This window comes from Salmo salar, chromosome 03 (assembly GCF_965601325.2).
Source record: "Salmo salar chromosome 03, fSalSal1, whole genome shotgun sequence".
Taxonomy (NCBI): domain Eukaryota; kingdom Metazoa; phylum Chordata; class Actinopteri; order Salmoniformes; family Salmonidae; genus Salmo; species Salmo salar.
In genome coordinates, this window is record NC_138293.1 from 66,417,824 (window position 1) to 66,439,805 (window position 21,982).

A 21,982-nucleotide genomic window follows, 5' to 3' on the forward strand; every position below is an offset into this window, starting at 1 on the left:
TGTAGACTGACCTGTAGGTGGTGTGAGGCGTGTAGACTGACCTGTAGGTGGTGTGAGGCGTGTAGACTGACCTGTAGGTGGTGTGAGGCGTGTAGACTGACCTGTAGGTGGTGTGAGGCGTGTAGACTGACCTGTAGGTGGTGTGAGGCGTGTAGACTGACCTGTAGGTGGTGTGAGGGGTGTAGACTGACCTGTAGGTGGTGTGAGGGGTGTAGACTGACCTGTAGGTGGTGTGAGGCGTGTAGACTGACCTGTAGGTGGTGTGAGGCGTGTAGACTGACCTGTAGGTGGTGTGAGGGGTGTAGACTGACCTGTAGGTGGTGTGAGGGGTGTAGACTGACCTGTAGGTGGTGTGAGGGGTGTAGACTGACCTGTAGGTAGTGTGAGGGGTGTAGACTGACCTGTAGGTGGTGTGAGGGGTGTAGACTGACCTGTAGGTGGTGTGAGGGGTGTAGACTGACCTGTAGGTGGTGTGAGGCGTGTAGACGTAGCGGGCAGGGAACTCCAGCACCTCCTTGGTGGGGCGCACCCTCAGGTCAGGGTAGGGCTTGACATGGAGCAGCTCAGGAGACAGGCAGTAGTGAGGAGAGTCTGGGGCAGGAGAGATGTCTATCTTCAACTGGGCTAGGGACAGAAGGAGCAGGAAGAGAGAAAAACAAGGTTACACTAGTAAACATAAAATATATTCTCTATTTAGCCTATAGAATTTGTGCAGGTGATTATATATAAACATATATGTGTGTGCTGAGGAGGTACTGTAGTAGGTACCTGTGACAGGTCTCAGTCTGCGTAGGACAGAGGACGGTCTGCGCATGTCTGCCAGAAACTTGTAGAGGTCTTCATCGCTCAGCCTGTCCCCCTCCTACAGATACAAAGATCATAGTATATTGGCACACAGACACAAACCACACTGAGACAGGTTACAGTGTCTATAACAAGTATTCATACCCCTTGGATTTCTTCATATTTATTTTGTTACAAAGTGGGATTTCTTTTTTCTTTATTATGTCAGAGATCTACAGAAAATACTCTGCAATGTCAAAGTCGAAGATAAAATCGTATAAAATATAAATGATGAAAAATATATATTGATTAAAATCAGTATTCACCTTCACCATACGTTAGAAACACCTTTGGCAGCCATTACAGATGTGAGTCTTCATGGGTAAGTCTCATAAGAGCTTTGCCCATCTGGATTGTGCAATATTTGCCCATTATTCTTCTCCAATTTCTTCAAGCTCTGTCCAAATGAATGTTGATCTTTGTGACAGCACTTTTCATGTCTTGCCATACATTTTCTAGGAGATTTAAAGGGATAGTACAACATTTTGGCAAGCAAGCCATTAAACTCTGCTTTAAAATCACAATTGGCCTCATTGTGAAAACCCTGTGTGGTTTCCTTCCTCTCCAGCAGCTCAGTTAGGAAGGATGCCTGTATCTTTGTAGTGACTGGGTGTATTGATACACCATCCAAAGTGTAATTAACAACTTCACCATGCTCAAAGGGATATTCAGTGTCTGGTTGATTTTTTTTTACCCATCTTTCTTTGCGAGGTATTGGAAATGCTCCTTGGTCTTCGTGGTTGAATCGGTGCTTGAAATTCACTACGTCACTAAGGGACCTTACATATAATTGTATGTGTGGGGTACAGAGATGAGGTAGTCATTCAAAAATCATGTTAACCCCTATTACTGCACTCAGAGTGAGTCCATGCTACTTATTAAGTGATTTGTTGAGGACATTTTTACTCCTGAAGTTATTTAGGCTTGCCACAACGAAGGGGGTGAGTACTTACATAACCAAGACATTATATTCAGTTGTATTATTTTGTAAACATTTCAATCTCACTTTGTAACGCAACAAAATGCTTAAGAAATCCAGGAGGGGTGAATACTTATGATGTACACCTGGGTAGCAGAAACACACAACATTCTGACTGACCTGTTTGAAGAAGTTGGTGACTGTGAGAGTGGCTGGACGGAAGGTGGAAAAGTTACACATGTCCTCTCCTACACTCATCCGCTCAAACCCTTTCTTCTTTCTCTCGTTCCAAGTTCCATGGCCTTTCCGCTCTGACAAAAAGACAAGTCATCCGTTTAGACAATAAATAACAATTATTACATACTTATTATGAAATGATGACACTTTTGTTACATCCACAATTCAACAAGAAGTGTCTGATGTAAGGAATTCCATGTGTTTCCATGTGTATTTCCATCTGTATATTAAGAGAGAATCTGTGTGTGTGTGCTTGATATCCAAACTGTGATTAAACCAGGGGGTGTTTGGTTGAGGTCAGAGGTCATAAGTACCAGAGTCAGAGTCGGGGTCGGAGCGCTCCAGCCCCCCCACACTGCTGACGATGTTGACCAGGTGGATGGCCGTCCAGGCGAAGGGCATCCTGTACCTCCCCAGCCTGCTACACGACGTCTCCGCCTGCAGACGCAGCTTCTCCAGCTTCTCCTTGTGCTAAACAGAGAGAGACAGACTGACTGGTGGGGACTGGAAACCTGGATGGGAGCTTGCGCTATCAAGGGCCTTGAGAAAAGGCCATTGCAAGGTGATACTGTAATATTTATATAATGTTTTAGAGTTAGTTGGACATTGATCTTCAGAATAGGGAATTGCAAATATTGCAGTTGTCTGACTAAGCCGAATTGAGAAATGCTGATGGCTACCCAGCTGGACAGTCCTATGTGCATGACCCCATACAGGCATGTACACATGCAAAGAAAATACCAATAGAAGATAGATACTATGAACTTACTGTTACCTTTGATGAATCCGACTCTTTCATGACCATGTAGGGTTCACAGGATTCCCCTATGTCTCCCTGCTGAAGGACTTTCTCCAGCTGAAACACACACACACACATACACACAAAACATATACATACAGACAAGACATGTGTGTAACGGTGAACATTGCTGACCTGACCATTATTTGCAAATGGTGCACACATGGTGCATGCACATACATTTCTAAAGCAATATATGAAATGCAAATATTGGATGCATCTTCACAATAACTAATGTCACATTCACTAGGTAAAGACAAATAGGTCATTGCACTTCACTGTCACCTATGTGGCAAAGCTTACAGAACTTTATCTAAAGTAAATAAGTGGTATAATGCAGCCATGATAAGGTATTGCAAAGCCACTTGGCATGAATCATTCTGGTGGCTGAAGGATATCCACTGATTTGTCTGGGATGGTCTGCTCAAATACAGTTTACACAGCAAATTGGCCAGTGTTACCTTGTATTGATTGACGGTGTTACATAAGAACACCAGTGTTGGGTGTTAACAGTACCCAGTGTTGGGTGTTAACAGTACCCAGTGTTGGGTGTTAACAGTACCCAGTGTTGGGTGTTAACAGTACCCAGTGTTGGGTGTTAACAGTACCCAGTGTTGGGTGTTAACAGTACCCAGTGTTGGGTGTTAACAGTACCCAGTGTTGGGTGTTAACAGTACCCAGTGTTCTATTGCAGGTAGATTTTAGGATTTTTTTTTCAATTGATTGATTAATTAGTCTTGTGCTACACAAAGATAACATACATTTTTCTAAACTAATCCAATCTGTTAGTTGGACTTATTGCACCCGTTACTGAAATGATTGTTCCAGTTTAGATGGTTAAGGTAGTGTCACATCTTAGTCCTCCTGACCATGGCAGTCATTCTGAATGCAGGTTGTGGGTGAAAACATTTCAAAATGTTGGATATCTCCACTCTAGCTTGATTCCAAATGGAAATTACACCACTTTGCAAGCCAGCTTAATTTGACTTTGAATTTGCAAATAAAACTCAAAGAATAAAAAGGAAAGTCTTACATCTTCCTAAGTCTGAGGGTGGTTTAAACCTTCCAGACATGGAATTGTAAGTCTTCTACTTGTGACATATAGTTAAATGCACTACAGAGGAACAATGGGTACATATTGAAGATGCGCATGCTTATCCCCAGAATCTTTTCATGTGTCTATTTTCAAAGGATAAAGCTGAGAACATTAAAGCAGCAATACATAGATTTTTGGGCAACCCGACCTAATTCACATGGATATGTCATTCTCATTGAAAGCAACTCTAAGAAGCGGTAGATCTGTTCTATGTGCGCTATTTCTATGCTGACTGTTCTTAAGTTTAGTTTTTGCGTCTTTTTTACTTTTGGTTTTGTACACCAGCTTCAAACAGCTGAAAATACAATATTTTTGGTTATAGAAAATATATTTCACAGCGGTTTAGATGGTACAATGACTATCTACACTATACTTGTTTGTTTTGCCACAAACTGAAATTATGTGAACTTTTAGAATTTTTGCAACCAGGAAACAACTTCATAGTTAAAAACACTATAACAATATAGAAGAAAATGAAATGTATTCTACAAGAACCAAAATCACTCTTTAAAACACAATCCTATGGAACAATCCTTGGATAGCTTTCATAATTCACTGATAAATTGGTCCACAAGTAAAACTAAAGGCATAGAAACAGTAAATTACTTGGTAATAGGAAATAAATGTATTTCCATTACAGAATTAAAAAGCAATTTTGGACTGACCAGTGAAGATATTTTCAAATACATGCAACTTAAAAGTTTAATATCACAAAGTTTCGATTTGAAATCATTTGGAGATCGGAGCAATCTTGAGGGAATCCTATTTGAGTCAGAAACGGATATAAATATGATAGGTAAGATATACAAAACTTTGCAGAGAGCCTATCCAAAATATAACTGATATTGGCACAAGTTGGAGGGAATGTTGGAACATCACTAAATTACAGTTCATGAAAATGTACGCTTAATCCAGTATAAACTAATGTATAGAATTTATTATACAAGAGACAAAATTCACAAATTCTACAGTACAACGGCAGAGTCATTTCTTAATTTTACAACGGGTAGGTCTAATCCTGAATGCTGATTGGTTAAAACCGCATTCCAGTCGGTGTCTATTCCACAAGTTGCCTCCGGCTAAATCTAGGACGTCGAAATACCTTTATACTCTGTTCCATCTAACTGTGCAATCCACCGTCTCATCAGCCCAGCCAGACAACTTACAAACTTGATCTCCAATATAAAAAGCATCTAGACATTATCTCATTTCTTTTAGAGTAACATTTTGTTTTCAGCAGCAGAGATTTGTATAAACCTTTGTCTGTGTCTTCGACATTTGCAACATTGTTTTAATATTCAAATTCGATCTCCTACTGTCCCATAGTAATGAACGAGTCGGGACGAGACAGACAGGCAGGCAGCGTTTCTATGCAAGTCAAAATCATAAATCAGCTGGCATCATTTTTATGGATATTTACAAAAAAAATTATATTGAAAAAAGGTCAAATGGAACACAGCTAATTTGCAGTCTTTCCAACTTCAGTTTGAAGTGATTGTGTTACTATAGCTGTGTTGTTGGCTAGCTCCTCTGAACAAGTGTCCTGACGAGTGAGCACATTTTCTATGCCAGGCGAATTCACGCATCATTAGCTCATTGTTATGGACGCATCTAAATAAATGGTCACTAGAAAACAGCTTAAACAAATGCAGCTACTTTGCTGTTATTCTGGCTGCTCCTTTTTGACATGACTGCAAGTTAGCCATAGTTGGCTAGCTAGCAAGCAAGCAAGCAAGCGATAAGAATGTTGCCAGCCAGTATGGCAATAGAACATTTATAACAAACAACTGGGTCGCGTTCAAAGATATGGTGTCGTTGATGTTTGTGTGCGTCTGTACGCTGTCGTTTGTATGTGTATGTTTTGTAAAAACAAAATATTTATCGTACCCCAAAAATATGACTTGTACACCTGATGTGGCCTGTAAATCATGAGTTGCAGGCCACTGTATTAGGGTAAACTAGGCCCTCAAAATAAGGCTTATAAAATATGGATTGTCTTGTCTTAAAATATAGTAATTTTAATGATAACATATTCGCTTGGGATCTCACTTAGTGAAGGCTACAGGACTGAAAATGAATGAATGCAACAGCCATGTCTCTGTAAGTAACAAATACAGTCATGGGTGGTAACTCTACAACTCACACGAAAGGTAAGGCACACTGGGAAATATGCAAATAAGGCTTTACACTAAGCAAAGTGTTAATTTCACACCGAAAAGTGTGGACCCGTATTGACACTGGAAGAGAGTTAAATTTAACACTGTGTTTATTTAACAGCGGAGAATTTGCTGTGTAATTCAGTTCACACCTAAAAAACATTGTGGTAGGTGGATCGAAGATAAAATATTTTGTATCTTTAACAGTTCATATGGACAGGACTAGGGGTTTTCCCCTGAACATGTGACCAGACCAAGAGAAAGTCCTACAGAGAGTCAGTAGTTTGTAATGTGACATAGAGCCTTCTCTGGACTCTCTGCATGTGCCCCCCCTAGTGGCCCTATGTCCAGTACCTTGATGACCAGGAAGATGTCTGCAGAGGGGTACGTGATGGAGAAGATGGCTGAGCGGGCCAGGGTGGAGATGGCTGTGTGGGGCGTGTGGAGACGCAGCAAGCCCTTCATCTGATCTGAGTTCAGGTCAAAGTGGAAGTCCTCTGAGATCTGGGAGGGGGAGGAGATGAGAAAATGTACGTCATGGGATATTAATTATGTTTTGACTGAGATTTAAAGCACAAGACCTTTGAGGCATACTGAGAGCTAGAATAATGTAATCAGTCAAAGCATGAGCTCAGCATGACATAAGCATAATATGATCATTCAAAAATAAACATGCTGTATATGTACAGTCTAAACATTTCTAGAAAACTCATGGGTACCTTTTTCTTTTCCTTGACATCATAGAGAGCAAGAGTCCCAAATATTGGCTCAATTTCTATTTCAAATCTGTAGGGGGTTCAAAAAGCACAACATGTGTTTGGATGAGAAGGAAATATGATTGATAAATTAATAAAATGCCAAAATGTATTTACTATTGTGCTAACCTGAACTGTGACTCTTTACATTAGTGTGAAAAGGGTATAAGTGAGAGTGACCGACAAGGATCATTTTAGGAACGATAAGGACAGACAGATGGTCACTCACTTGAGGGACAGACACTTGACCATGATCCTCTGACCACAGTGTTCTTTGGGGACCTCTGGGACAGAACATCTCTCCACAGCCTCATCCTGTCAGACAACACACACATAGCCGTGAGAACATAAACACGACGGCAACATTTACACAGCCAGACGCCATGGCAACGTTGACACAGACACCACAGTAGTGTGTACACAGACATAACGAAAGAGGGAGAGAGCGTGAGAAGGAGACAGAGGCAAGAAGGGCTGGGCAGTAAACGGTATACCGGTATTGATGCACGAACCGGTTTGGGCGTTTACTTTACCTTCTTTAACGGTATTTGAATGTTTTGTTTGTTAAATGTGATACGCCGTGTGTGTCACTCATGGAGCACATTTGTTGTTCTTTGACCACAAGACACTTATGTTCCGTCTGCATGGTCAATGCAGCACATGCAAAAAATGTTATTGAGGACATACACATATTTTTTTACTTCACCTTTATTTAACCAGGTAAGCTAGTTGAGAACAAGTTCTCATTTACAACTGCGACCTTGCCAAGAGAAAGCAAAGCAATTCGACACATACAACACAGTAACACATGGAATAAACAAACATACAGTCAATAATACAGTAGAAAAAGTCTATATACAGTATGTGGAAATGAGGTAGGATAAGGGAGGTAAGGCAATAAATAGGCCATAGTGGTGAAGTAATTACAATATAGCATTTAAACACTGGAGTGATAGATGTGCAGAAGATGAATGTGCAAGTAGAGATACTGGGGTGCAAATGAGCAAAATAAACAAATACAGTATGGGGATGAGGTAGTCGGATGGGCTATTTACAGATGGGCTATGTACAGGTGCAGTGATCTGTGAGCTGCTCTGACAGCTGGTGCTTAAAGTTAGTGAGGGAGATATGAATCTCCAGCTTCAGCGATTTTTGCAGTTCGTTCCAGTCATTGGCAGCAGAGAACTGAGAAGGCAGCCAAAGGAGGAATTGGCTTTGGGGGTAACCAGTGAAATATACCTGCTGGAGAGCGTGCTACATGTGGGAGCTGCTATGGTGACCAGTGAGCTGAGATAAGGTGGGGCTTTACCTAGCAAAGACTTGTAGATGACCTGGAGCCAGTGGGTTTGGCGATGAGTATGAAGCGAGGGCCAGCCAACGAGAGCGTACAGGTCGCAGTGGTGGGTAGTATATGGGGCTTTGGTGACAAAACAGATGGCACTGTAAAATACTGCATCCAAATTGTTGAGTAGAGTGTTGGAGGCTATTTTGTAAATGACATCGCCGAAGTCGAGGATCGGTAGGATAGTCAGTTTTACGAGGGTATGTTTGGCAGCAGCATGAGTGACGGATGCTTTGTTGCGAAATAGGAAGCCAATTCTAGATTTAATTTTGGATTGGAGATGCTTAATGTGTGTCTGGAAGGAGAGTTTACAGTCTAACCAGAAACCTAGGTATTTGTAGTTGTCCACATATTCTAAGTCAGAACCGTCCAGAGTAGTGATGGTGGATGGGCGGGCAGGTGTGGGCAGCGATCGGTTGAAGAGCATGCATTTAGTTTTACTTGCATTTAAGAGCAGTTGGAGGCCACGGAGGGAGAGTTGTATGGCATTGAAACTCTCTGGAGGTTAGTTAACACAGTGTCCAAAGAGGGGCCAGAAGTATACAGAATTGCACAGAATTTAGCAGATGTTATTGCGGGCGTAGCAAAATGCTTGTAATGACAATGTTGATGACAGCGATGTGTTTTCTATTTGCTTCTTAATATAAATTAACTAGTGTTCCAGAATTACACAATTAGTTTGTGTTTCTTACATTTGCAAACAGCTCGTTTATCTTTGCTTAGCAAGTTGGGCCTAAATTGTTTTAGTCGCTAATGCTAATCACTAGTTAGCCTGTTAGGGCTAGGGGGCAGTATTGACACGGCCCGATTTAATCTGGATACTACTCCTGCCCAGTAACTAGAATATGCATATAATTATTGGCTTTGGATAGAAAACACCCTAAAGTTTCTAAAACTGTTTGAATGGTGTCTGTGAGTATAACAGAACTCATATGGCAGGCAAAAACCTGAGAAGATTCTGAACAGGAAGTGGCCTGTATGACAAGTTGTTCATCTTGGCTCTTTTTATTGAAGACTGAGGATCTTTACTGTAACGTGACACTTCCTACAGCTCCCATAGGCTCTCAGAGCCCGGTAAAAAGCTGAATGATATCGAGGCAGCCCCAGGCTGAAACACATTATCGCGTTTGGATAGTGGCTGGTCAGAGTACTCTGAGACTCAGGCTCGTGCACGAGGGCACGAGATGTTTTTATTTTCTCTCCCTTTGTACGTATACACGCTTTCCCGGTCGGAATATTATCGCTTTTTTACGAGAAAAATGGCATAAAAATGGATTTTAAAACAGCGGTTGACATGCTTCGAAGTACGGTAATGGAATATTTCGAATTTTTTTGTCACGAAATGCGCCATGCTCGTCACCCTTATTTACCCTTTCGGATAGTGTCTTGAATGCACGAACAAAACGCCGCTATTTGGATATAACAATGGATTATTTGGGACCAAACCAACATTTGTTATTGAAGTAGAAGTCCTGGGAGTGCATTCTGACGAAGAACAGCAAAGGTAATAACATTTTTCTTATAGTAAATCTGACTTTGGTGAGTGCTAAACTTGCTGGGTGTCTAAATAGCTAGCCCTGTGATGCCGGGCTATCTACTGAGAATATTGCAAAATGTGCTTTCACCGAAAAGCTATTTTAAAATCGGACATATCGAGTGCATAGAGGAGTTCTGTATCTATAATTCTTAAAATAATTGTTATGTTTTTTGTGAACGTTTATCGTGAGTAATTTAGTAAATTCACCGGCAGTGTTCGGTCAGAATGCTAGTCACATGCTAATGTAAAAAGCTGTTTTTTGATATAAATATCAACTTGATTGAACAAAACATGCATGTATTGTATAACATAATGTCCTAGGGTTGTCATCTGATGAAGATCATCAAAGGTTAGTGCTGCATTTAGCTGTGGTTTGCGTCCCACCTAGCCCATAGAGGTTAGCTGGCTAATAAATGCACTGAGTCAGAACAAACATAACTAGCTATACAGCCTGATAATACCAGTGATGGTGTATACCTAAATCAGTATGTTGTCTGTGCAACAGTATCTTCTAAATCAATGAGGAATAAGCAAAGCATGAATGTTAACTACATGAAGTAGCTAAAATAAAACGTTCAACGTAGCCAAAGATTATAGGGTCCCCTAGGAAACACTTATCAACAATTTGGTTCCTACTCCGTCACAATAACTCCTCCCTGGCATTTTCATTCATTGTCATGTCAAACAACACTGTATTCAAAGTGCCACCATCATATTCTAACTATAGAATAATCATTCTATTTCCATGATTCCAACAGTTCCCGAGTGGCGCAGCGGTCCAAGGCACTACATCTCAGTGCAAGTGGCGTCACTTCAGTCCCTGGTTCAAATTCAGGCTGTATCACATCCGGTCGTGATTGGGAGTCCCATTGGGTGGCGCACAATTGGCCCAGTGTCGTCCGGGTTTGGCCCGGGTAGGCCGTCATTGTAAATAAGAATTTGTTCTTAACCGACTTGCTTAGTTTAAAAAATAAAAATAAAAAATAAAATGTTTTTAAGTTCACACGAGTGCAATTGTAACATTTTGTTAAAAATAAGGCCTAGATTGTTTGCCCATATCATGCAGCCCTATGTGGTAGAGTGAAAATTCTCAAATGAGTGCAGAAATTGATGGAAATAAATGTAAAACAAACAATCAGAATGGAGAAAGACCCATTGAAATCACTTAGAATGTACAGTGCATTCAGAAAGTATCCAGACCCCTTGACTTTTTCCACATTTTATTACGTTACAGCCTTATTCTAAAATGGATTAAATTCTTCATTAATCTACACACAATACCCCACAATGACAGAGCAAAATGAGATTTTTTTTAAAACTTTATTGTAAATTTCCAAAAAATGAAATATCACATTTACATAAGTATTCAGACCCTTTACTCAGTGCTATGTTGAAGCAACTTTGGCAGCGATTACAGCCCAAGTCTTCTTGGGTATGACACTACAAGCTTGGCATACTTGTTTTAGGGGAGTGTCTCCCATTTATTCTCTCCAGATCCTCTCAAGCTCTGTCAGGTTTGATAGGGAGTGTCACTGCACAGCTATTTTCAGGCTCGGCCACTCAAGGACATTCATAGACTTATCCCGAAGCCACTCCTGAATTGTGTTGGCTGTGCGCTTAGGGTCGTTGTCCTGTTGGAAGGTGAACCTTCACCCCAGTCTGAGGTCCTGAGCAGGTTTTCATCAAGGATCCTTCTGTACTTTGCTCCGTTCATCTTTCCCTCGTTCCTGACTAGTCTCCCAGTCCCTGCCGCTGAAAAACATCCCCACAGTATGATGCTGCCACCACCATGCTTCACTGTAGGGATGGTGCCAGGTTTCTTCCAGATGTGACGCTTGGCATTCAGGTAAAATAGTTCAATCTTGGTTTCATCAGACCAGAGAATCTTGTTTCTCATGGTCTGAGAGTCTTTTAGGTGCCTTTTAGCAAACTCCAAGCGGGCTGTCATGTGCCTTTTACTGAGGAGTGGCTTTTGTCTTGCCACCCTACCATAAAGGCCTGATTGGTGGAGTGCTGCAGAGATGGTTGTCCTTCTGGAAGGTTCTGCGATCTCTACAGAGGAACTCTGAAGTCCTGTCAGAAGGACCATCAGGTTCTTGGTCACCTCCATGACCAAGGCCCTTCTCCCCCGATTGCTGTTTTGCCTTGGTGGGTCCAAACTTCTTCCATTTAAGAATGATGGAGGCCACTGTGTTCTTGAGGACCGAAAATGCTGCAGAAATTGTTTGGTACCCTTCCCCAGATCTGCACCTCGAGAGCTCTAGAGACAATTCCTTCGACCTCATGGCTTGGCACTGTCAACTGTGGGACCTTATATAGACAGGAGTGTGCCTTTCCAAATCACATCCAATCAATTGAATTTACCATATGGGGACTCCAATCAAGTTGTAGAAATCTCAAGGATTATCATTGGAAACAGGATGCATCTGAGCGCAATTTCTAGTCTTATAGCAAAGGGTTTTAAAATGTATGTAAATAAGGTATTTCGGTTTTTTATTTTTAATACACTTGCAAAAATGTAAAAAAAAAATGTTTTCTCTTTGTCATTATGGGTTATTGTGTGTAAATTGATGAGGGTTTCTGATTTTTATTTAATCCATTTTAGAAGGCTGTAACGTAACAATGTGTTGCCACCATAAGGTCACGCACTACTCAAAGCAAATGTAGAACTTTTATTATTCAAAAACATAAAACAACATCAAATACCCTAAAAACATTATATATTTTTCAAATACCTTAATATTATATTTTGGCCATATCGCCCAGCCCTCAAGGCAAGATATGCAAACAGATGGTCACACATGGCTGAGGAGAAGGCCATGGTATTGTACATCCACTTCATTGATGTGCTTCAATGTCTATGGTGGAACTGCCTGATTTTTAGCAATAGAATCTACATGTAATTAACTTTTAAAAATGTTTTTTTTTTTATATAATAAAGTTTTGATATCGCTTCCGTAGCTTTCTATGTTATAGCTATATCATTCTACACAAAGTCGGCTACCACTTTAGCAACACATGCTGACAGACAACTGAGCTGAACAGAAGTGAAAAGTGTATGGATGATATTAATATTATTATTTGGGACAGACCTCGTCGGGAGGAGGGAAGAGCCCCAGCAGGTCAGAGTGGCGCCCCTGCAGGCGGGCCTCAGCGTTGCGGCGGTCCATGTCCTCTGCAGCCGTGCGCTCCAACACCGAGGGCAGCAGGGCGTCCGGCGACGAGTTCTTCAGGTCAAAAATACTGGAGGCCCAGCTACCCCGGGGCGTGTCATCCAGAGAGACTGACCGCCGTTTAGCATCGTCCTGGTCATCCTGGCGGTCAGTGGCCGCAGCCTCGTCCAGTTCAAAGGTCTGCTTAACCAGCCCTCGCTGCCTCTCCCTCTGGCGCTCAGAGTTGTGGGGGGTGTGGGTTGTACTGTAACGTTGATACCTACAGACATGACAAAATACATGATCCTCATCTTTAAATCACAGAGATAATGCACATCATGGGCACCATTGCAACCAAATCAGTTGTAAATCAATGTGGATAAAGGAATGGAAAAGAGGGAGGCATATGGGACACATGATAGAGGGACACTCACTTCCTCTGAATGATCAACCAGTCATCTGTGTAGACACCCAAGGCATCTCTCACTCTTGGGTCAAATGTGCTGTGGAAAAAACGCATGAATTATATAGTATGACATAAATATTACAATGGCATAGGAAAGGTACAGGGTGTTCTGCCTGTCCAGTAGCATGATAATGCTGTGTCAAGAAGTCCTAGTTATGCGAGTGAGCATGTGTGTGTCAGTCTTACCCTCTAGATTATTTTCTAGGCGGGGCACAAAGGAATTCAACGCAACATCCAGGCCCCTGTCTCCAAAATTACCATTTGAAACCCATTGAAGCCAAACTCTTTTAGGCAGGTGGAAACAGAGCTAAGCAAGGGGACATAATGCTAGGGGAAACACTGGTGTGTGTACTGTACATAGTATGTGTGTTAGAGTGACTCACTCCTCCTCGGGCAGAGGGGGCTCCAGTGTAGTACACTCTCTGTCCTGCAGGAGGAGCTCCAGGTCGTCTGGGGGGAACTCCATCAGCTGTCTGAGGGGGCCAGGCTCCGCCCCAGGGGCGTGGCTACTCACATACTCCTCATAGTCCACAGGCTCCACCACCTCGGTCAGCGGCACCTGACAACCAATCAATCAATAACACACAACAATCAATACCTGAGGTGCATTCAGTTTGCTTGAACGTTTGCGGAACAGTTTGTACTGAACGACACGTTTTCTTGAACAGACTGAGAGGTTTGCTCCGTTCGGTGGGTGCGCCTTGAAGCAATGGGTGACATATTTAAAAGGGCAGCGGTGCATTTTGAACCTCAACTGGTCATTCAGTACAGCACCGTTTCTGCTCACTTTAACCGTTTTTATTACTGAACGCAGCCCTGGAGATGCATTATATTCATACATCTAAACATTCCACCAGGACCACACAAGCTACAGGCCACACCGAGATAGTGAGCAAAGAAAAAAATATGGATAATATGAGTGATTAAGCCTACGTCACCTACTTTTGACACACTTTTTTATGTAACCTTTATTTAACTAGGCAGGTCATATACATAGACACTGGCTCCACTTCAGTGAGAGCACTGCGGAGATAGCCTTTTTATACACAAACAGATGACATCCTAAGTGGTTGATGACCTTCTTAAGTTGTTTGTTTCCAAAGCAGTAAATTAAACTCATCCATAGAAAGTCCATCCTCATCTTTGACCAAAGACAAGGTGATATACCTAAAAACATAAAACACACTGCTACTTACAGGTTGGTGTGCTCCTCGTTTTTTGGACAGCTGAGGGGAGCCATACTCTCTGGATACCTGCTTCCTGACCTCTGCAGCCACCGTCCTGACAGAGACGGACAGGAAACGGTAGAGTACAGTTACGCTCAAACAGGGGAAAAACTGTTTTTCATTCAGAGCTGTATCTTCAGGAAGCCAAACAGAAACAAGTCTAGACATAATAAATACCAGAACAGAAATCATTCTGTCACTGGATAAAGACGGTTAACTTGAGGAGAACTGATTTGATGCCCAAACTTGCACACGCCAGCCTCAGATTCGTATGCAAATATGCTCCATAATCTAGATACTCAGCTAAAATCTCTCCAGCGAGGTGCCAAAAATCTAATTGCCTCCCCATTATCATGCACATGCAAATAAGCCAATTAACATAGGCTAAACCAAACCCTTGCTGCTGATAACCCAGAGTTAAACCTATTACATTTTGCTTATTGCTGCTTTAAACCATTCTGAATATGTAGGCTCCTCCCAGACATAATGCTAGATGGATGTGTTTTATACATAATTATGAGCCTGCCTTAGATTTAATAATAGCTTTCCAGTTTTGACTTCTTATCAGATGTGAGCAGCCATGTATGCTATCCATTCTCCCCCCACTACGCAGGTCCAAGCAGCTGGTATCAGAAGCAGTGCTGAATGCCAGCAGCTGTTGTGAATGGGAGTCAAGCCGGATCTGTGGGAGAAGAGAGGAGCGGTGGCTGGGCCTAGTACAGAAACCAGGCAGAGAGCCATAACTCTCTCACTACCCCTGGCCTGGGCCTTTATGGACCAGCAAATGGGGGGCTTAGAGAGGGGGACAAAGTCAAACTAGGCCCCCAATCCTCTCAGAGACACAGCATGCAGCTGCTCTTCCACAAACTTATAACGGACTGGTCATCTCATTCTCTCTCTCACAGACACGTACAGTTACACGCACACATAACGCTTCCGAAATTCCTTGGGCACGGTCGCTGTGGTCAAACTATGTCTTAATTCCACACGTTAAATGCTACTGCTCTCTGCTTCAAAAGGAGACCCTCAAATATAATTTCCCCCATGACATACTACACCCCCCCCCCCCCCCATCTCTCAGAAATAATAACTCTGCTACCCCAAATCACACAACCCTTTTAAGCTGGAACTCTACAATCTTTTGACGGAGGCGTCAGTCACAACAATATGTTTGTGATAGTGTTATTCTGCCGTTAAAATGTGCTACCTTCTCCAATCCCCACTTTAAACAGGATAAAGGAAAAGCTATCGCCTCCAAGGTTAATAGACGGAACACCCCGTCACACCCTTTCCTGCATCCTGAACCGATACAATGGACTGGCTCCCACTGAGGAGAGGGAGAGAGGACTGGACAATAACAGAGTTGGAGAGAGGAGAAACTGTAGCAATGATTAGGCCTAAGCTGTTGAATTCAGCACTCTTACTCGGTTACTACTAAGTTAGGCTATAGCCTAGTGGTAGGTTAGCTGATACAATTTGAACTAGTAGTCTTGCAGTAAACATTCAGAGGGAGCAGCACCATTCACCATTAGCTGGGCTAACTCAATATGATAATCATGTGAGACTGAGAAATATGCGTACATACCATGGTGAGTATAATAAGTCTGGTTGGCCCAGTCGGAGAGTCCTAATAGGAGATACAAGGTATGGGCCTGTTGTGGTGTTGTTGACTGTTTCGTACTGGACTGCTGACATTCCATGATGTCATTGAGATTTCCTCCCTGTTGGTTTTGATGTGACATGTTCACCTGCATGTCTCTAATCAAATATCCAGACTGCTCTCAGGAGCCTCCAAGGGCCACGCACCCATAATATGAAGGAGGTTCTCAGACGATTCTATGAAGGCTGCAAGGTGAACAGCTAGGCTAGTGCTTTTTTTCTGAAAGTGTTTGTTTGTGTGTGACGGAGGCGGAACGACACCTGCTATTAGCATGTACTACCATGTACTGCCTATACCCACCCACCATACAACACGCAATCAATGGCTTAGCATGCCTTCCCTGGTCAAGGCTTTGATGAACACAAGTATGAACTCAACAATGGTGGAACTGGAAAATTCATCATGTCATGCAAGGTGATATTTCAGCTATAGGTCTGATCTAACTCTGTGGATAATAATAAAGATACTGTCCTTAGCTACTTTACTTTCCCACAGGAAAAGGGGTTACTCCATCTTGCCTACTTCTGTTGTCATTGTGTAGCAGAACTCCATAAGAACTAGACTTTTCAGTTCCATCTACAGACCTACCCCCAGGAAGAGATCTACAGTCTGATTTGAACTAGGAGTGACCGCAAAGAGGATCAAGATGAGTTCATTTGCAGCGCAACAATATTAGTGTAACCTAACCCACGCCTTGTTATCCCACAGGTCGACGGGAAAGCCAATTCAACGGCTGGTATGGCTAGATAACTACTAATTATAGTTTTATATCCGTTTTACTTGGGGCTCCTCAAGATAATGTAAAATAAACTAATGTAGGTAACTAGTAGCCAACATGTTTGATGGCTCGACTGTCAGCCTAATGGCAAAAGGATAGCTGTGATCTAGTTATCTGTGTGCAACAAAGAAACAATCGCAAGGTATGAAAATTCGTTTTAGTTTTCTAAACAATGGCAGGGTGAATGATAAATTCACATTTAATTCGAAGCCCATATGCTGAACAATAGACTAGCCTCCGTCTGTCTCAGTTCCTATTCAGTCTGCGCGGTTTACGATCAGTGATACCCTCAAATCCTGCACTACCCGGTCTGTCCGTCATGTCACGCGAACTAGCTGTCCTACAGAGTACATACAAATTATGAGTCTCACCGATTAATTTTGTGTGCAAATGCCCTCCTCTCGTTGGTTGAAGATGCCATTTCGCGTCCCCGTTTAGTGTAGTCTTCGAACTATTCTCTCACACTCCTGCACTTCGATACCGTTGTCGTCCTGCTGGAGTTCGCTTCCTTGTACACCACGCTACGGTGCCTATCCCAGTGGTCCTCCTAGTGGTTGGGAGCAGAAATACAAGGTTGTGTTGTATGGCATCGTCCGCAGTGCAATTCTCACCTGACCGGTTTCAGTAACGCTGTCACACGCCCGAGAATGGCCCATATCCTCAACAGTTAGGGTTTCATTAGTGTGAAAATTGAGGACGTTTGCTGAACAGCGAGAACTACTTTAGTTCAACATGTATACCAGGTGAAAAACATCATGTCAAAGCCCGTAGGTGTGTTATCTGTTGACAGATTTGTTGTCCTAGCTACCTGTCAAAACAAAAGCAAAACACTACAATGAATGCATAAATTCATAAATCACACTGCATATATTACAGGCCTATAATACGGATATGGATCTGCAGTAGGCCATTTTTTTGTTACTTGGCACCCATTGGTGAAATCTGCAGTGATGCAAGTAGGCAGGTGCAACACAGCAGGCAGGTGGCACCTGAACAAGGTCAATATTTTTTTAGGTCAAGGAGGTTGAAGAGGATGGTAGGCTATCAAGCAATGCTATCAAGAGAAAAGGTAGGGTTGTGAAGTACTAGGCTCGCCGGCTAGGGATTAAATAGGTTTATAGCCTACTGTTCAACTGCTAGGCTTTTTTGAGCCAATAGACCTAGGCCTGTGTCAACCAGACTGTGGTCTGATTCCTATTTTCCTCACCCAGCGGTCAACTAATCCAATTGATGAAAAAAATAATCTGCCTTTTGCCAGGGAGGGAGCCATTTCATTCGTCATTTGGTTAAGTAGATCTAATCCTGTTAATTCTGTCTGGCATGCGCCTACAAGGTCTATCGAAGAGGATGTGTACTGGCCCTTTAATTCAGCGGAGCTACATTGTGGTGTGCTAATTTACACCTTTTAAAGTATTTGTCTACCTCGATCATGTTGTGTGCTTTAAAATAGTCTTCACACTACACAAGGATAGTGTGTTCATATTTGGGATGAATATGTATTATGATCATATGCCCATCCCCTAAACAGTTATTTCCTCTACGTGTATCTCTACAGCAGCATCATATGTTTACCTCACATTCATATTCATAACACGATCAAGTATTTCATGTTTATTCCATTATCCCCTCTTGGAGGGAATCTATGTAATATACTGTATCACATTTCCCACATCACGTCAACCAGGAGTCAAAATGCTGCCTCTCCCTTCAGCAAGTGTGCTTTACTAGCTGTTGACCAGCAGAGGGAGATGTTCACCATGATTGTGGGGAAAGGGGTAGGGCCCAAGCCTCTTCTCTAAGAAAGGCGGGTCTTCAGAGTCATGATTCTTTCTGATTTCTGAGTTCGTGGTTCATGGTGCTCAACAGAACTAGCTAGTACTGTAGTGACAGACTCTGATTCTAGCGTTATGTTGCACTGTTTCTGATTTTCTTTGTGGCCTTTCAGTATATAGACAACAAACGTTGGTCTTAAGACCAAAAGGAGATGGCCTCCTTTCAAATGGAATCCAATTACTTACAATCAAGCAAATGAAAAGGAGGTACACCAAAGTTCAGGACACAATGTGTCCCCACAGGGTTGTCCCTGATGTCTTATAGCTGGTCCATCTTTCATCTCAAATTGAAATTAGCAGGTAACACTAAATGGGAAATGAATCAATGCATTATTGTATTTACAATTGACATCTTAGTCATTCAGCAGACGCTCTTATCCAGAGCGACTTACAGTTAGTGCATTCATCTTAAGATAGCTAGGAGGGACAACTACATGTCACAGTCATAGTAAGTACATGCTTCCTCAAAGTTGCTCTCAGCAAAGTCAGAGCTAGTAAGGTAAGTATTGTTTTATGTATCTCTCTCTCTCCCTCTCTTTCTCCATCCTTCTCTCCTTCTCTTATCGACCCTTCTCCACAGGAACCACTTGTCAATTTACTGTAAAACCACTCCCTCCGCTCTGTCTGGCTTCATTCCCCACCCCCATCTCCTCCATCAGTAAAGTAGAACCAAATAGAGCTGCCTGCAGCAACCCTGCCCCCACCCCTCTTCCCTCTGCCCCATGGTCCACCAATTCAGCACCAGGGAAAGCAGCCTGCCTGGCCTGCTGCTGCAGGTACTCAGCTCCCGCTCTGCTCTGTCTGCAAGATGCCAGATGAATAATGGGGTGTATGGAGGTTTATGAAAAATGAGAGACAGAGAGAGAGAGAGAGAGAGAGAGAGAGGGGGTTGGGGGCGGGGGTGGTGTGGATAAATTAACCTTGTGTGACAGACAGAGGCTGGAGCTGTAGCAGAGGAAGGACGGACATCTTGGGGATTTGTGTGCGCATGGAACCAGTCTCTCTCAGAGCAGAGCAGGGTAGCAGGCAGGCTCAGTGCTAACAGCAGGCAGGAGTCTGGGCCAGAGACCATGTTAATGAAGACAAATGAATCTCACTTTCTCTCTCTCCTCTATGTAGGTCCACTGCTTCCACTACAATGCCCACACTAGCCCTTTCTCTACCATGGTTGTCCTGAGAATGAAGAATGAAGAGTATTGCCTTACAAGGCGACACGTGTGCATTAGTGATTGTGAGAGCCTAGGTATTGTATTTGTAATGTAATGTTTTCTCAGGTAGTCAAGAGTCACTGAGCCAGACAATGTCGACCACTATGAGCTTCCATCATGACAACCAGACAATGTAGACTAATATGAGCTTCAATCATGACAACCAGACAATGTAGACCACTATGAGCTTCCGTCATGACAACCAGACAATGTAGACCACTATGAGCTTCCATCATGACAACAACCAGACAATGTCGACCACTATGAGCTTCCATCATGACAACCACAATGTAAACCACTATGAGCTCCCGTCATGACAACCAGACAATGTCGACCACTTTGAGCTTCCATCATGACAACCAGACAATGTAGACCACTATGAGCTTCCGTCATGACAACCAGGCAATGTAGACCACTATGAGCTTCCATCATGACAACCAGACAATGTAGACCACTTTGAGCTTCCATCATGACAACCAGACAATGTCGACCACTATGAGCTTCCATCATGACAACCAGACAATGTCGACCACTATGAGCTTCCATCATGACAACCAGACAATGTCGACCACTATGAGCTTCCATCATGACAACCAGACAATGTCGACCACTATGAGCTTCCGTCATGACAAGCAGACAATGTCGACCACTATGAGCTTCCGTCATGACAACCAGACAATGTAGACCACTATGAGCTTCCATCATGACAACCAGACAATGTAGACCACTTTGAGCTTCCATCATGACAACCAGACAATGTAGACCACTATGAGCTTCCATCATGACAACCAGACAATGTCGACCACTATGAGCTTCCATCATGACAACCAGACAATGTCGACCATTATGAGCTTCCATCATGACAACCAGACAATGTAGACCACTATGAGCTTCCGTCATGACAACCAGACAATGTAAACCACTATGAGCTTCCATCATGACAACCAGACAATGTCGACCACTATGAGCTTCCATCATGACAACCAGACAATGTAAACCACTATGAGCTTCCATCATGACAACCAGACAATGTCGACCACTATGAGCTTCCATCATGACAACCACAATGTAAACCACTATGAGCTTCCGTCATGACAACCACAATGTCGACCACTATGAGCTTCTGTCATGACAACCACAATGTAAACCACTATGAGCTTCCATCATGACAACCAGACAATGTCGACCACTATGAGCTTCCGTCATGACAACCAGACAATGTCGACCACTATGAGCTCCCGTCATGTCAACCAGACAATGTCGACCACTATGAGCTTCCGTCATGACAACCAGACAATGTCGACCACTATGAGCTTCCGTCATGACAACCACAATGTAATCCACTATGAGCTTCCATCATGACAACCAGACAATGTCGACCACTATGAGCTTCCATCATGACAACCAGACAATGTAGACCACTATGAGCTTCCATCATGACAACAAGACAATGTAGACCACTATGAGCTTCCATCATGACAACCAGACAATGTCGACCACTATGAGCTTCCATCATGACAACCAGACAATGTCGACCACTATGAGCTTCCATCATGACAACAACCAGACAATGTCGACCACTATGAGCTTCAATCATGACAACCACAATGTAAACCACTATGAGCTTCCGTCATGACAACCAGACAATGTAGACCACTATGAGCTTCAATCATGACAACCACAATGTCGACCACTATGAGCTTCCGTCATGACAACAAGACAATGTAGACCACTATGAGCTTCCATCATGACAACCAGACAATGTCGACCACTATGAGCTTCCGTCATGACAACAAGACAATGTAGACCACTATGAGCTTCCATCATGACAACCAGACAATGTCGACCACTATGAGCTTCCGTCATGACAACAAGACAATGTAGACCACTATGAGCTTCCGTCATGACAACCAGACAATGTCGACCACTATGAGCTTCCGTCATGACAACCAGACAATGTCGACCACTATGAGCTT

The 21,982-nt window shown here is 42.8% G+C and overlaps 1 protein-coding gene across 8 annotated transcripts in view; it reads right to left on the reverse strand.

Annotated features, from left to right (window-relative positions):
* LOC106601059 (dedicator of cytokinesis protein 7) overlaps positions 1–17,523 on the reverse strand; it is a 48,855-nt gene extending 31,332 nt beyond the window's left edge. For 4 of the 8 annotated variants that reach the window (XM_082973702.1, XM_082973700.1, XM_082973701.1 and 1 more), the window contains exons 1-13: positions 17,338–17,519; positions 14,499–14,583; positions 13,686–13,861; positions 13,271–13,339; positions 12,777–13,116; positions 7,035–7,120; positions 6,770–6,836; positions 6,405–6,554; positions 2,769–2,855; positions 2,314–2,470; positions 1,943–2,073; positions 769–862; positions 462–624 (exon numbers count right to left, since the gene is read on the reverse strand). In XM_082973702.1, the coding sequence (XP_082829828.1) occupies positions 462–624; positions 769–862; positions 1,943–2,073; positions 2,314–2,470; positions 2,769–2,855; positions 6,405–6,554; positions 6,770–6,836; positions 7,035–7,120; positions 12,777–13,116; positions 13,271–13,339; positions 13,686–13,861; positions 14,499–14,583; positions 17,338–17,387 (1,655 nt within the window). In that variant the 5' untranslated portion in view covers positions 17,388–17,519. Of the gene's footprint in view, positions 1–461; positions 625–768; positions 863–1,942; positions 2,074–2,313; positions 2,471–2,768; positions 2,856–6,404; positions 6,555–6,769; positions 6,837–7,034; positions 7,121–12,776; positions 13,117–13,270; positions 13,340–13,685; positions 13,862–14,498; positions 14,584–17,337 lie in introns of all 8 variants that reach the window. The other 4 variants (XM_082973705.1, XM_082973704.1, XM_082973699.1 and 1 more) reach the window with 2 other exon arrangements.
* Between the last annotated feature and the right edge of the window lie 4,459 nt (positions 17,524–21,982).